The 16,938-nt window shown below is 38.8% G+C and overlaps 1 protein-coding gene and 1 long non-coding RNA gene across 2 annotated transcripts in view; both read left to right on the plus strand.

Annotated features, from left to right (window-relative positions):
• The window catches only part of LOC116272125, a 64,291-nt gene that overhangs the window by 14,258 nt on the left and 33,095 nt on the right, over window positions 1-16,938 (plus strand). The gene's annotated exons all lie outside the window — the stretch shown is intronic.
• Window positions 14,086-14,806, plus strand: LOC101006074 (60S ribosomal protein L36a-like). Its single transcript, XM_009197448.3, has one exon. The coding sequence runs from the start codon at window positions 14,397-14,399 to the stop codon at window positions 14,703-14,705; it is 309 nt and encodes a 102-aa protein (XP_009195712.2). The 5' UTR covers window positions 14,086-14,396; the 3' UTR covers window positions 14,706-14,806.

A 16,938-nucleotide genomic window follows, 5' to 3' on the forward strand; every position in this document is an offset into this window, starting at 1 on the left:
AGACAGAAATAATAAACATAAAAGCAGAGATAAATAAAATAAAAAATAGTAAAACAACAGAGAAATTAACAAAATTAAGAGTTGGTTCTTCAAAAAAATCAACATTGACAAATTTTCAGTTAGATTGACTAAGAAAAATGAGAGAAGACTCAAATAACTAAAATTATAAGTGAAAGAGGGGACATTACTACTCATTTTAAAGAAATAAAAATTATTACAAGAGAGCACATGTATATAAACAATTATATACCAATAATTTGGCAAACTAGATGAAATGGACAAATTTCTAGAAACACGCAAGCTACCAAGACTGAATCATGAAGAAATGGAAATTTTGAACAGATCTATGACTAGTAAGGAAATCAAATCAGTAATCAAAATCCTCCCAACAAAGAAAAGCTCAGGAACAGCTGGCTTCACTGATGAATTCTACCAAATATTTAAAGGATAATTAACACCAATCTTCCTCTAACTCTTCCAAAAAGATTGAAAAGGAAGTAACAGTATCAAACTTCTTCTATGAGGCCAGCATTACCTTGATACCAAAGCCAGATGAAGATCCTACAGGAAAATTATAGACCAATATCCCTGATTAATACTGATGGAAAATCCTCAACAAAACATGAGCAAACCAAATTCAACTGTAAAGGAATTATATACCATGATTGAGTCATTCCTGGAATGTAAAGATGGTTCCCCAATTGAAAATCAATGTAATGCACCACATTAACAGAATGAAGAATAAAAATCTCATGATCATCTGAATTGATGTAGAAAAAGCAGTTGACAAAACTCAACACCATTTAATGATAAAAAATACGCAACAAACTGGTAATATGAGAAACTACCTCAACATAATAAAGAACATTTACACAAAGCCCACATTTGACATCATACTCAGTAGTGAAAGACTGAAAGCTTTTTCTCCACAGGAACAGAAATGACACAAAGATACCCACTTTCATCAAGTCTATTCAACATAGTACTGGAAGTTTTAGCCAGAGAAATTTAACAAGAAAACCAAAAAGAAAAGGCATTCAAATTTTAGAGGAAGAAGTAAAATTATCCATTTGCAGACAATATAATCTCGTATATAGAAAACCCTAAAGATTTCACATGCACACACAAAACTCTGTTAGAACTATTATAGGAGGTGGTTCACACTTGTAACCCCAGCACTTTGGAAGGTCAAGGTGGGTAAATTGCTTGAGCCCAGGAGTTTGAGACCAGCCTGGGCAACATGGCAATATCCCATCTCCATAAAAATATAAAAAATTAACTGGGCATGGTGGCATGTTCCTCCCAAATATTCCCAGCTACTTGGGAGGCTGAGGCAGGAGGATCACCTGAGCCTGGAGGTCAAAGCTGCAGTGAGCTATGATCATGCCACTGCCCTCCAGCCTGGGTGACAGAACTAGAGCCTGTCTTAAAAAAAAAAAGGAACTAATATAAAATAATTCAGCATAGTTGCAGAATACAAAACCAACACACAAAAATCGGTTTATTTCTACACATAAACAATGAAAAACCTGAAGAAAAAGAAAATTTAAGAAAACAATTCCATCTACAATAGAATCAAGAAGAGTAAAATACTTCGGAATACATGTAACAAAAAAGGCAAGAGACTTCTACACCAAAAAACTATAAAATATTGCTGAAAGAAATTAAAGACAGACGTAATGAAAAGATATCCCCTGTTCATGGATTGGAAGACTTAATAATGTTAAGATGTCAATACTACTCAAAGTGATCTACAGATTCAGTATAATCCTTATCAAAATACCAATGGTGCTTTTTTTTACAGAAATAGAAAAATCTGTCCTATAATTCATATAAAATCTCAAGGAACCCTGAACAGTCAAAATAATCTTGGAAAAGAACAACAAAGTTTGAAGCCTCACACTTCCTGATTTCAAAACTTACAACAAAATTACAGAAATCAAAACAGTGGACTATTGCCGTAAAGACAGACATATAGATCAATAAAATAGAATAGAGAGCCCCTAAATAAGCTTATATATAATCAAATGCTTTTTGCCAATGCTTCCACGACCATTTGAAGGGGGAAAGAGTAGTCTTCATTCTTTTCCATATGCACATACAGTTTTCCCAATAGTTTGTCGAAAAGACAGTTGGGAAAACTGTATGTGCATATGGAAAAGAATGAAGTTAGAATTTTGCCTTATACCAGTCACAAAACTTAACTCAAAATGTATCAAAGACCCAAACATAAGAGCTAAATCTGAAGTCTTCTAAAGTCTTAAAATAAAATGTAGGGGAATACCTTCAATGACATTGGATTCGGCAATGATTTATTGAATATGACACCAAAAGCAGGGGCAAAAAAAAAAAAAAAAAGAATTACATTAAGATTAAAAACATATGTGCACTAAAGGGCACTATCAACAGAATGAAAAGGCAACCCATGAAATGAGAGAATATTTGCAAATAATATATGTGATAAAAGGTTAATGTCCAGAAGGTATTAAAAAACTCCCATAGCTAAAGAACAAAAAAATCAAACAACCCAATTTAAAACTAGGGAAACAAATTGAATAGATATTTCTCCAGAGAAGACATAGGAATACAAAAAGCACTTGAAAATATTCCCAACATCACTAATTATAAGAGAAATACAAATCAAAGCCACAGCAAAATACCACTTCACACCCATTAGAAAGGCTACTATTAAAAAATCAAGTAACAAGTGTTGCTGAGGATGTAGAGAAATTGGAACTCTTGTCCATTATTGGTGGGAATGTAGAATGTGCAGCCACTAGAGAAAACAGTGTGATGGTTCCTTAAGAAATTAAAAAATAGAATTACCATATGATCCAGCAATTCATCTCCTGGATATACATCCAAAATAATTGAAAGCAAATGACGAGTTGCATGTTTCATAGATATTTTTGAAAAATATTATTTTTTTTAACTTTTATTTTTGGTCCATGGAAACATGTGCAGGTTTGTTATATAAGTACATTGGGTGTCACGGGGGTTTGGTGTACAAATTACTTTGTCACCCAGGTAATAAGCATAGTATCTAGTAGGTAGTTTTTCAATCTCCACTCTCTTCTCACTATCCACTCTCAAGTAGGCCCCAGTGTCTGTTGTTCCCTTCTTTATGTCCATGTGTACTCAATGTTTAGCCCCTGCTTATAAGCAAGAACATTCAGTATTTGGTTCTCTCTCCCTTAATTAGTTCACTTAGGATAATCACCTCCAGATCCATCCATGTGCTGCAAAGTACATAATATCAGTCTTTTTCAGGGCTGTGCATTTGAGAGGAAGATGAATTCTGCTATTGTTTCAAATAATTTCTTGATTTCTGTCTTAATTTAATTGTTTGCTCAAAAGTCATTCAGGAGCAGGTTCCTTAATTTCCAAATAATTGTATAGTTTTGAGCAATCTTCTTAGAATTGATTTCTGTTTTTACTGCACTGTGGTCTGAGAGTGTGGTTGGTAGGATTTCGGTTTTTTGCATCTGCTGAGCATTGTTTCATGGCTGATAGTGTGGTTGATTTTAGAGTATGTGCCATGTACAGATGAGATGAATGTATATTCTGTTGTTTTAGGATGGAGGGTTCTGAAGATGTCTGTTGGGTCTATTTGGTTAAGTGTTGAGTTCAGGTCCCAAATATCTTCATTAGTTTTCTGTCTCAACAATCTGTCTAATTGTTGGGGCATTGAAATCTCCCACTCTTATGACGTGGTTATCTAAGTCTCTTCAGAGGTCTCTAAGAACTAGCTTTATGACTCTGGGTGCTTCTGTGATGGGTGTATATATATCTAGGATAGTTAGGTCTTCATGTTGAATTGAACCCTTTACCATCATATAATGCACTTTTTTGTCTTTTTTGATAATTGTTGGTTTAAAGTCTGTTTCAAAGTCTGTTTTGCCTGAAACTAGAACAGCAACCCCTCCTTTTTTCTGTTTTCCATTTGCTTGGTAGATGTTTCTCCATTCCTTTACTTTGAGCCTATGGGTGTCATTGCTTGTGAGATGGGTCTCTTGCAGACAGTCTACAGTTGGGTCTTGCTCCTTTATCCAACTTGCCACTCTGCCTGTTAACTGGGGCATTTATATTCAAGATTAATACTGATATATGTGGATTTGTTCCTGTCATAATGTTGTTAACTGGTTATTGTGCAGACTTGTTTGTGTGGTTGCTTTATAGTGTCAATGGTCTATGTACTTAAGTGTGTTTTTGTGGTGGCTGGTAATGGTCTCTCCTTTCCATAGTTAGCATTCCCTTCAGGACCTCTCTTGTAAGGCAGGTCTGGTGGTAACAAATTCCTTCAGTATTTGCTTGTCTGAAAAGGATCTTATTTCTCCTTCGTTTATGCAGCTTATTTTGACTGGATATGAACTTCTTGGTTGGAATTTCTTTTTTTATAAGAATACTCAATATAGGTCCCCAATCTCTTCTGGCGTGTAGGATTTTTTTTTTTTTTTTCTCAGACGGAGTTTCGCTCTTGTTGCCCAGGCTGGAGTGCAATGGTGCAATCTCTGCTCACTGCAACCTCTGCCTCCCAGGTTCAAGCAATTCTCCTGCCTCAGCCTCCCGAGTAGCTATGATTACAGGCATGAGCCTCCACACCTGACTAATTTTGTATTTTTAGTAGAGACGGGGTTTCTCCATGTTGGTCAGGCTGGTCTCAAAATCCTGACCACAGGTGATCCACCTGCCTCAGCCTCCCAAAGTGTTGGGATTACAGGCGTGAGCCACCGCACCCAGTGGCTTGTAGAGTTTCTGCTGAGAGGTCCACTGTTAGCCCAATACAGTTCCCTTTGTAGGTAGCCTGTCCTTCTCTCTAGCTGCCTTTAATATTTTTTCTTTCATGTCATCTTTGGAGAATATGTTTTCCAAGTTGCTTCCTCTCCCTTTTTCAGGGATGTCAGTGAGTCATACGTTTGGTCTCTCTACATAATCCCATATTTCTCCAAGATTTTGTTCATTCTTTATTATTCTATTTCCTATTTTTTGTCTGACTGAGTTAATTCAGAGAACTGGTCTTTGGCCTCTGAGATTCTTTCCTCAGCTTGGTCTATTCTGCTGTTAACACTTGCAATTGTATTATGAAATTTTTGAAGTAAGTTTTTCGACTCTATCATATCAGTTTGGTTCTTTCTTAAAATGGCCATTTCGTCTTTCAGCTCCTGTATTGTTTTATTGTATTCCTTAATTTCCTTGGGTTGGGTTTCAACTTTCTGCTGAATGTTGATGATCTTCCTTCCTATTCAACATTCTGAATTCTGTCTGTCATTTCAATCATTTCAGCCTCGTTAAGAACCATTGCTGGGGGGCTAGTGTGGTCATTTGAAGGTAAGAAGACACTCTGGAGTTTTGAGCTGCCAGAGTTCTTTTGGTAGTTCTTTCTCATCTGTGTGGGCTGATGTTCCTTCAGTCTTTGAAATTGCTGTCCTTTGGATTGGGTTTTTTTGCTTTCATCTTCTTTGATGTCCTTGGGGGATCTTATTGTGGTATAAGGTGGGTTCACCTAACTGACTTCATTTCTAGAATATTTAGGGGGCCAAGTCTCAGGTCAGCACCCCTGATCTGCATGCTCTAACTCTAGGGTTCTGATTTGAGGCCCTTGGCTTTGTTCTCTGGCTCCTTGAGGTTAGGAATCTGCAGTGCTGGAGGGGCCAAGGTGTTCCTGGTCCACCGGCCACAACATTGTGGGTGGTGCCAGTCAAAGCACTTTGTCTGGGTGGTGGCAGCAGGATCCATGCTTGCTTGTGTGTGCCAGTAGCTGTGGCAACATGATAGGGTTCATGCACTTTAGCTGGTGCAGGGCATAGGGGAGAGCAAGGCATTGTTCTTGCACACACTTGCTGCAGCAGTAGCAGCAGCAGGGGTGGGGCGCTGGTGGGAGTGGGGTTGCTGGCATCTCTGTGTGTGCTCACATGGGTGGCAGCTGTGGCATGATTGGGGTGGGGTTGCCAGTGTTTGTGTGTGCATTTGTGCTGGCAGTGATGGTTTGGTGGGGTGTCTGTGTGTCAGCAGGCAGGGGGACATTGTGGTGTGCTTGCACTGGCAGTGGTGGTGCAGAGAGGTACATGCTGGTGGGAGGCCATGGGTGAGTGCATGCTGGCAAAGCACTGGGGGAAGGCCAAGGTGCAGGGATCCTGTGTGTGGGCTGGTGCATGTCAGTGGGGGCTGGTCTGCTGGAACTCTCCAATGGTCAGGCATGGTCTTCCAGCAAAGAAGCTAGGACGAGGGCCCCTGGGAAGCAGTCTGGTTGGGCATGTGGCTGCAAGTGGGTGTGGCCAGACTGGGATCCCAGGAGAGGCCAGCAGACAGTGGGGCACTCAGATGGGACTGGCCTTGTCCCACAGGCAGGACCACCCAGCTTTGTCCAGGTCTGACAGTCACCTTAAGGCTAAAGTCTCCTAGAGGAGCACAGAGAAACTTGGGGGAGGGGTGTTCCTGGCCATGCTCCACTGCAGATGTTCCTGCACCAAATGCTCTGGGCTCCATACAGGCTGGAGTCTTGCCCCTGCCACCTCTCTAAGCAGCTCCTCCTATGAGCTCAAGTGTCCGTGTGGCTCGTGGGATTTTCTGCTGCTAGAATTTCAAAAGTCGTCCATGGCAAAAGCAAGCCATTTCCTACCTGTTCAACTCATCCCTTCCCCAGGGGTCCCTGGGACCTAGGAAGGAGTTTTGGTACTTAGCAGCAATGTGCAGCCTTCCCAGCTTCCTCCCCCTTCAAGCCAACACCTGGGAACTTCTGTCCACTCTCAATGCCTTCCCTCTGAATATCTGCTCAGCGTGTGTCAGTGTTCCTGATGTCCTGGTCTCTCGCTGGGAGATGTTCCTCCTGGCTGTGTCTAGTGGGCCATCTTGGCTCCTCCTTCCTATATTTTATCACAATAAAAAAACTCATGAATAATTTCAGTTATTGTTTAGGACTTAAACAAAATATTGTACAGGGAGATTATATTATTACTGATATAGTTTAGACTTACTGGCTCATGGTAATAATAAACATAAGATTGTGGTAGTTGATTTTATTGTTTTTGTATTCTCAACAGACAATATACTCCATTACTGCTTGCATCCAGATCATATTGCTTTCCACCACCCAACCCTCTGTACACCACTACTGTTCAGTAGTCATTTATTGATGAAAGAAGGCATCCTGAAGGTGCATTAAAATATGACTCCCGATGGATTAGGAATTCTCAGCTATTATATTTGAGAAGTTACCTTTTTAATTTCTAAATTCACCCAACAAACTCCTTTGGTCAAGGATTCTTTGTGCCTCTGAAATACCTTGTGGATCATGAATAGACAAAGCCCCTTCTCTTGTGGAGTCTGCATGCCTTGTATAGGGGAGAGGCAAAGTTTTTAGATCACCTGACTAGTAATAGAGTAGGGAGTAAATGAGGATGAAGACATTTATGGAAACTCTTGAGGAGGAACCATGTTGGTGGTCTCCTCCTACATCCCTTTACATTTAGAAGAGTCATAGATCGTCAGTCATGAATATCCATCAGATACCATTCTATCTTTAGTAGAGTTGAGAGATGGATAGATTCATCACAAAGTAGTAGATCAGGGTCCTTCCTCTGATTTTTACAGGTTTCAAATAGATATTAATGCACTGAATTCAAATCAAAGCTTCATATTCCTCCCACATCACTGATGTATTAATATTTCTGTTTACCTTATTAGCACTTATAGCCTGTTAATCTTTTTTGTGGGTTGCATTAGCAAACAGACCCATGTCAAAACCAAAATGAACAGTGGCTTCCCATCTCACTCAGAGTAAAAGCATGTAAGGCCCTGTACCATCTGCACCCCTTTCCACCAACACAAAGTTTACACACATGCACACATACACACACACACAATACAACTCTTTCCCTTCAACTCTCTCCCTCTCTTACTTCTGCTGTTACTAGGTACATTGCCTAATCTGCTGTTCCTTGAACTTGCCAGTCATAATCCTGCCTCAGCGTCTTTGCACTAACTGTTCCCTCTGCCTAGAACACCCTTCTTCCAGATATCTAAATGGATCACTTCTTCAAATTTTTGCTGAAATGTCACCTCAATGAGGCCAACTCATCAAAGTTAAAGCTCCGTTCCCCGCCCCACATACACACTTCCTACTCTCTTCCCTGCTGAATTTATCTCCATGGCATGTATCATCATCTAATAAACCATTTTTCTCCCCTTACTACAATGTAAGCTGCGTGACGGCAGGAATATTTGTCTATTTTGTTTACTGCCATGTCCTAAGCATAGAGAATACACCTGACCAAAAAAAAAGGCACTCATTAAATATCTGTTGAATGAATAAATAGATAGGAAAAGAAAAGGAAAAAATGAAAGAAGAAAAGAGAAAGAAAAAAAACCCTTCAGACGATATTCCAGATTCAAGAAGATACAGCCACCACCAAGAAAACGGGTCAACACACCAGTTTTCTTCCTTGCTCTCATTTTTGCTTCCTCTGATAGGTTAGGTAAGGAAGATAAGAATAAATAAGACATTTGTAAGAGCACTTTAAAATTCCAAAGAGCTATTTTTTTTTTTTTAATGGAGTCTCACTCTGCCACCCAGGCTGGAGAGCAGTGGCACGATCTCGGCTCACTGCAGCCACTGCATCCCAGGTTCAAGCCATTCTCCTGCCTCCTGAGTAGCTGGGATGACAGGTGCACAACACCATGGCTGGGTAAATTTTGTATTTTTAGTAAAGATGGAGTTTCACCATGTTGGCCAGGCTGGTCTCGAACTCCTGACCCTAAGTGATCTGCCCTCCTCGGTCTCCCAAAGTGCTGGGATTACAGGCATGAACCACTGCACCCAGCCCAAAGTCCTTTTATATACAATGTCTGGTTTGATAAAAATGTTGGACTACATTCCTGGAGAAGAGGTCTACTGGTAGAATGTGACAATTTTATGGTTGCATTTTATTTCTCATTTAAACGAATTAAATTTCTGCAAGAAACAGCCCATTTACTTATCAGAGAGCCAAGACCTTCCACTTATTTTGTTTTAAGGAATCTGCGTTCCTCACTGTTTTCTATTTAGTCCTGCCTTTATGCCTTTACTCGTGCTGTTCCTCTCATAAGAAAGGCTTTCCCTGTCTCTCTATCTAAATGCTATGCACCCTTCAAGGTCCATGTTGACAGGGTAGAAGAGGAGCAACATACTAGTATGCATTAATAAATGAATTCTATTATTCTTCAATTACAAATTGCACCTGCATAACCTGCTTCTTGTAATGTGAAGAGAACTTTTAAATGTAGCATTCACTGGGAGGGAAATGCTTTGTCAGCTCTGTTTTCCCCATGCCCAGTGGTTTCACCATGAACCATTCCTGGCACATGGTGGGTACTCAATTAATATTTGATACTTGAATAAGTGAATGATTCTGAGTCTCTGTATAATCAGAATTCAGCTTAATTATACCTTGAACCATTAAGAAATGAGACTGCATCAGAGCTCATACACTGAGTTAGAAAGCCAGTACAATTCTATGACAAGGCATATTTTCATATTCCCACATCCTCTCAACATACAGCCTCCTAATTGCCTTCTGCACTACCCCACAGTATGCACATAATGCCATGCAATGGGCTTGCTTTGTGCAGATCTCCTTTGTGCGTAACCATGGCAATGCTGTCTACTTCATACTTGAAGTGTCTGGAGGACTATGGCTGTGAATGTTAACTCACTGTATGATGACTTAATGACTTGCTTTGCATGCAGGAGGGCCCAGTACATTTTGGAATTTTTTAATCATCATAATCAGAACACTTCCTCTGTTTCTTCCATGAAGTAAAACACCTATTTACCAAATAGGCTAGAATAAAAATTCTAGATTCCCCAAACTGACATACGAAGACAATGTCTGGCGCTAAAATCTGAGGATAAAAGACTCGGGGATTGTCCTCAGAGCTTCCATTACCATCTGATATCTACACATTGGCAGTGGAATTCCTGTCACCATTTTGCACAGAAAGAATCACGTTGTGGCAATGCTAAAAGTACAGAGGATACAAATGCAGTGCATCCTGTACATTTTGTCTCCCACAGGTTCTAGCTATGACATGTGGCCAAGTTCTCCATGCAAGAAGGCATATTTCCCTCCAGGGTTTGCATTTATTTCTCATGTGAATATTTGGATGCTGCCAGAATCCCACCCATATGCCACTAATCTGATCAATTTTAAGCCAACTCTTCCTTTACTGTTAATTGGAAATACAAAGTATGCTGAAATACCAAATAAGGCAAGCAGCCGTCTTTTAAAACACATACACACACACACAAACGCACACATTTCCATATTCTGACAAACTATACAAGATTTTGAAATCAAACCCACCTCTCACTTTTGATCTGTTCATGATTATGTCATTATGTAAACACTTTGTGAGAAATTCATAGATAGTGTATGTTTAAAAATAACTCAAATTTCAATTGCATTTTAATTAGTTTCTTTATAAACCTATTGCGGGTAAATTTTCATGAAAGTTTTTATAATTTCCTTTAGGAAGAATATACAGAATGTGAAAGTAGTCTAAAACTCAGATGAAGAACAAAACTGGTACATTTCAGATTAACTTTAAAAAGTAATAAGAAGAAGTCCACGTTAAGGAAAGTTGATACATTATTCTAAACTTACAGCATCTTCAAAGAAAGGTGAAATACAGTTTGGTTCACTGTTGTGTCAGTCTTAATTTTTACTTGGAATATAGCTTATGTGTTGCAATTTCAGCACTATATAGAATGTAAATTCTTCACGGCAGAATTTCTTTTTTTTTTTTTAACTATATAACTTACCTTCTTTAAAACATTGTGTATATTTATGATTCTTTGTATATGTGGTTCTAGAAATGGTGATTCATACTTTACAATTTTTCTTAATTTTGTTTCTTATTCAGTGAGAATATTTAAAAGAATAATAATCTGGCTTATCGTGTTTGGCTTCTAAAATAAAGATTTTCATTGACAAAGACATTCCAGCCCACAGCTGGGTTACCAAAACAGACAAATAAGAAGTACAAATAGGTAACTTATTCACGGCTTTAAAAATAAATGATTTTCCGTTATAAGATGAAGTCTCAAAAAACAACGAGGGGATAACATCAGTGAACATTTTGGAGTAATGAACTCTGAAATGTTGCTCCTCCAGAAAAGCAATGCGAAAACTAACCAAAATTGTTAAAATCAACTTTTTCAGTTCTCTGGAAACTAAGCAATGGCTTTAACAACATGGGAAGTGTTTAGTCAAGAAAAACAGCTGCATCTCAATGAGAACAGTAAGCTTCACGGCATTTACACTTGCACTAGTCCTATCATCTGTTTCCATGCTCCACACCACCATGAAAAATAACAGCCTGCCTTCCCAGTACTAGAGAAAGTGGAGCAGAGCTGGAGATCTTTCACAGCTCCACTCAAAAATAGGAATCACCACCAAACGGCTCCTTGGAAGATACCACTTGAAAGGCTTGTCATTATTAGAGCTCACTGAAACTCTCCTAATGCTAAACATTTCTACCCAGATGGTGGAGGGGCATTTCTCAAATGTTTTAACCTCACAGTTGCCTGAAGTGATGGATAGCAGTTAAGGCAAACAATAAAGTAGTCAGAAAGCTTAAAAGAAAAAGCTGAGGAATCAGATGTTTGTCGGGGTTTTGAAAAGTTTCAACATATTCTTGGGAATCTAAAAGGTCACAAATGTGTGTAGGGCTTTTCAGAAGCTCAAGAAAAACAATGACTATAATCGTTCACCTCTGACTGAACATAAGGCTCTGCACAAGCAGGAAGTGAAGGCTAAAACAGAGTTGTAAACTGACTGGTAGAGTGTTGAAGGCACGCCCCAGCACATGCACATACAGAGCCCCTATGACTGGAAGACTTGAAGACTTTTTGGTTCCAGGCATTTAAGAAAAATGCTGACTAATCATTATCTGACCGCTAAGCTAAGTAAGCGGAAACTTTAGTGCCACGAATGCAAAGATAAAGAATTTACAACATTTCTTCATAAAAGTAATTAAACAACTACTTAAAGCAGCAATGAGAAACTCTGGGAGGGTAAGCGACTGATTTTCAGAGCTGTCACATTATATTCTTCGAAATGTCCAGTTTTTTTTTTTTTTTTTTTTTTGGGACGGAGTCTTCTGCTGTTTCCCAGGGTGGAGTGCGGTGGCCGGATCTCAGCTCACTGCAAGCTCCGCCTCCCGGGTTTGCGCCATTCTCCTGCCTCAGCCTCCCGAGTAGCTGAGACTACAGGCGCCCGCCACCTCGCCCGGCTAGCTTTTTGTATTTTTTAGTAGAGACGGGGTTTCACCGTGTTCGCCAGGATGGTCTCGGTCTCCTGACCTCGTGATCCACCTGCCTCCGCCTCCCAAAGTGCTGGGATTACAGGCTTGAGCCACCGCGCCCGGCCTTTTTTTTTTTTTTTTTTTTTTAAATGTCCAGTTTTCAACAAAAAAATTAGAAGATGTGCAAAGAAACAAGGAAGTATGGCCCACACAGGAAAATAAGCAATCAGTAGAAGCTGTCACTAAGGCAATCCAGACATTGGACTTACTAGGTAGACTTTAAAATGGCTATTTTAAATATTTTCAAAGAGCCAAAGGAAAATATGCCTGAAGAACTAAAGGAAAATATGAGAAAGATGTCTCACCAAATAGAAAACAAAAAGAGTCAGGAATAATAAAAAGAAACCAAATAGAAATTCTGGAGCTTAAAAATTACAATAACTGACAGGAAATAATCACCAGGGGAGCCAATAGCAGATTTGAGCAGGCAGAAGAAACAATCAAAGAACATGAAGTGTGATTACATTATCCTTAGCAAACCAATGCAGAAACAGAAAACCAAATACTGCGTGTTCTCACTTATAAGTGGAAGCTGAATGATGAGAACACATGGACACATGGCGGGAACAACACAAACTGGGGCCTGTTGGAGGGTGGGGAATCGGCGGAGGGAGAGCATCAGGAAGAATAGCTAATGGATGCTGGGCTTCATACCTGGGTGATGGGCTGATCTGTGCATCAAACCACCATGGTACAAGTTTACCTATGTAACAAACCTGCACATCCTGCACATGTACCACAGAACTTAAAAGTTGGGAATTAAAAAAAAGAAAGAGAGAGATCAATGAAGATGATCTGTTCTGAGGTGTAGTGATTGAAAAAAAAAAAATGAAGAAAAATGAGCAGAGTCTCAGAGATCTGCTCTGTGATGTGGGATACCACGAAGCATACCAATATATGCATAATGGGAGGGCCAGGAGGAAAGAAGAAAGAGAAAGAAATAGAAACATGTTTGAATAAATAATGGCCCCAAGCTTTTCAAATTGGTTTTAAAACATTAATCTGTGCATCCAAGAAGTCAACAAACTTCAAGTAGGATAAGCTCAAAGAGACCCACACCTACAAACATTATAATTAAACTATTGAAAGCCAGAGAAAAGAGATAATCTTGAAAGGAGCGAGAGAGCGACCACTCATCACATACAAGTGATCCTCAATAAGATGAACTCATCAGAAACCATAGAGGCCACAAAACAGTGGACTGACATATTCAAAGCACTGAAAGAAAAACCATAAACCAAAATTTCTATTTATAGTAAAACCATAATTAAAAAACGTAGGAGTAATTCAGACAGTCCCAGATAAATAAAAACTGAGAGTTTGCCACTAGTAAACCTGCACTAAAGAAATGCTGGCCAGGCATGTGGCTCACTCCTGTAATCCCAGCCGTTTGGGTGGCTGAGGTGGGAGGATCGCTTGAGCTCAGGAGCTAGAAACCAGTTTGGGCAACATAGTGACACCTTGTCTCTAAAAAAGAAAAAAGAGGAAGAAGAAGAAATGCTAAGGGAACTTCTGAAAGGACGCTAGACAATACCTAGAATTTATACCTAATTTACTTGAAGAAATAAAGGCCCTGTCATTCCAGACAGGAGACTCCACTAGGGAGTATGTTATCTGGGCAGCCACCAGGGGCCCAATCACCTCTGACAGGCCTCCTAGGCCAGGTTTCACTTCTCAGGTGCTCCAAGCCCTTCTAATAGTACTTTGGTGGATGACTTGGATTCATCTTTCAAGGCTTGCTTTGTTTCTCTGGTGAGTCAGGACTATGTCAATGGCACTGATCAGGAAGAAATTTGAACTGGTGTTAATCAGCGTATCCAGAAGTTTCTGGATACTGCAAGAGAGACAATGTTTTTTGTTTTTTGTTTTCCTGAAAAAGATTGCAATTATCTGTCCAGAAACCAGAGCAAGTTATGAAAGAGGATATCTCAGAACTAAGGAATGAATTACAGCATTAAGATGCACTGATTCAGGTTAGGCGAGAGCTGTGCTACGCGAGGGTGTCGGACGTCGTTTCTCCTTTTCATCATATAGACAACAGCCCTGCTGCAAAGATGGTCAACGTGCCTAAAACCCGAAGAACCTTCTGTAAGAAGTATGGCAAGCATCAGCCTCACAAAGTGACACAGTATAAGAAGGGCAAGGATTCTTTGTATGCCCAGGGAAAGAGGCGCTATGATCGGAAGCAGAGTGGCTGTGGTGGGCAGACAAAGCCAATTTTCCGGAAGAAGGCTAAGACCACAAAGAAGATTGTGCTAAGGCTGGAATGTGTTGAGCCTAACTGCAGATCCAAGAGGATGCTGGCCATTCAGAGATGCAAGCATTTTGAACCAGGAGGAGATAAGAAGAGAAAGGGCAAGTGATCCAGTTCTAAACTTTGGGATATTTTTCTTCTGATTTTGAAGAGAAAATGTTGAAGCCATAGAAAAATTACCTGAGGGAAAATAAATAGTGATATTCTTACGAAAAAAAAAAAAAAAAAAAAGATGCACTGATTCAGAAGCATTTGAGAAAGCTGAGGCATTGGTAGCAGGTACTAAAGAACATCAACATGCAGCACAAAAAGCCAGCCGACATCCCTCAGGGCTCCTTGGTCTACCTTGAGCAGGCATCTGCCAGTATCCTTGCACCTCTGAAGTCAACCTGAGCAAAGGGCAAAGGCTGTCGGCCTGAGAGAGGCCTGGTGTGCAAGGTTTGCCATACATCCCTTCTTGTGGACTTGGCATTTGGGAAGAAGTCTTTGCCAGAGAAGGAGTTGATTTTAGTTTTCTGCTCCCCACCAAAAATTTTTCCACTACTGTTACAAGCTGTTAATTCCTTGAGTACTCTATAAAATGTCTATAGCTTAGGTAAACCAAGTAAATTTTTTTTTTTTTTTGTCTAGCAAAGTTTAGAGTGTTAGTGTGATGGTACGGATTCTTTTTTATGGTGGTTGTGCTTGTTTTTAAGTTTTTGTATGACTTATTGTCTTTTCATGTGTGTTTCCCATTGTTTGTTTGATCTGAGGGAAAATTTGTAATAGCCTGAGAATCAGGGGATGAGGATTTTTCTTGTAGGCCTCTTAGGGATGACAGTTACCCTTCACTGGTAGTATAGAAAAATATATAAATTTGCTCTGTTTCAAGACTTCAAACTACCTCAAGAAAAGGAATCTAATGCAACAATATTTGTAATGCTTCCAGAGCTCTCAAAATGAGAATTTTTTATAAATAGGTCTGAAGAGGATTAAAATATCCTGGGTCAGTGTAGCAATATGACAGTAGGATCCTTAGGTTGATGCTGACTTTTATTTGGCATAAGTTTATATTTTGTGTGCTGTTTATTTACTTTTTTGACAGGGAGGGCTGTAGCGGAAGCTGTGATAGACTAAAAGTTGTTATGTTCTGCAGTAATGAATTAGTTTAAGTAATGAGGTAGACCCTGTTCTCAGCAGTGTGACAGTTGGGGCAGAGGTGAACTATGAGGGGCTGAAGCTTGCTCTGATCATTTCTTTCTGTTTTGAGTTTTGTTTGCTTGTATAATTTTTGTTTTACATTATGGGAGATGAGATATTTTCCATTAAGGAAGATTGTTGCTAATGGATTTCTTGATTAAAAACCTAAATAAACTGATTAAGTTTTAGGCATTCTTTCAAAGGGGTTCTCGGTGAAGAGATTGGGGACTATTCTATTTGGTGCTTAGTGAAAACATTTTGAGTTAATGTACGTGCCAGTTATTGCCAATTCTTTATTAAATTCAAAAGCTTTTTTGTCAAATAAATAGCAATTTTCCAAAAAAAAAAAAAAAAAGAAAACACTAGTTAAGGTAATTACATAGGTGAATATAAAAGACAGTATAAACATGTTCTTTGTCATAACTTTTTTCCCATATATGATTCAAAAGACAACTCATAATGCAATACATATAAATGTAAGCTGATGGGCACACAATGTATAAAGACGTAATTTGTATAATTTGTTAGAAAAACAACATAAGGAGGGCAGAATGATGCTATTTAAGAGCAAAGTTTTGTATACTATTGAAATTAAAGTTGATATTAATCTGAACTAGATTATTATGAATTAAGATATTATTGATAACACTCAGGGTAACAACTAAACATTACTCAAAAATATATAGGAAAAGAAATGACAAATGAATTAAAATGGTACTATATCTCTCTATGTAACACAAAGGAAGATAGTAATGGAGAAACTGAGGAATACAAAAAACACAAGACATTGAAAACAAATAGCAAAATTATAGACATAATCCTATTTTATTATTCATTACATTAGAAATAAATATATTAAATTTTCCAATTAAAAGACATAAATTGGCAGAACTGGTTTTTAAAACATCATCCAACTATATGCTGCATACAAAATATATACTTTAAAGATACAAAAAGGTTGAAAATAAAAGGAAAGAACAAAATATTCCATATAAATAATAAGCAAAAAAGAGCTGAAGTGGCCATACTAATATCAGACAAAATAGATTTTAAAGCAAAATTGTTACTAGAGAAAAAGGATGACACAGTATAATGGCAAAAGGATCAACTCAAGATATAAAAATTATAAACTTATATGCTGAATTTTGAGGGTTCTAACAACA

The sequence above is a fragment of the Papio anubis genome, chromosome X, assembly GCF_008728515.1.
Source record: "Papio anubis isolate 15944 chromosome X, Panubis1.0, whole genome shotgun sequence".
NCBI classification, from domain to species: Eukaryota; Metazoa; Chordata; class Mammalia; order Primates; family Cercopithecidae; genus Papio; species Papio anubis.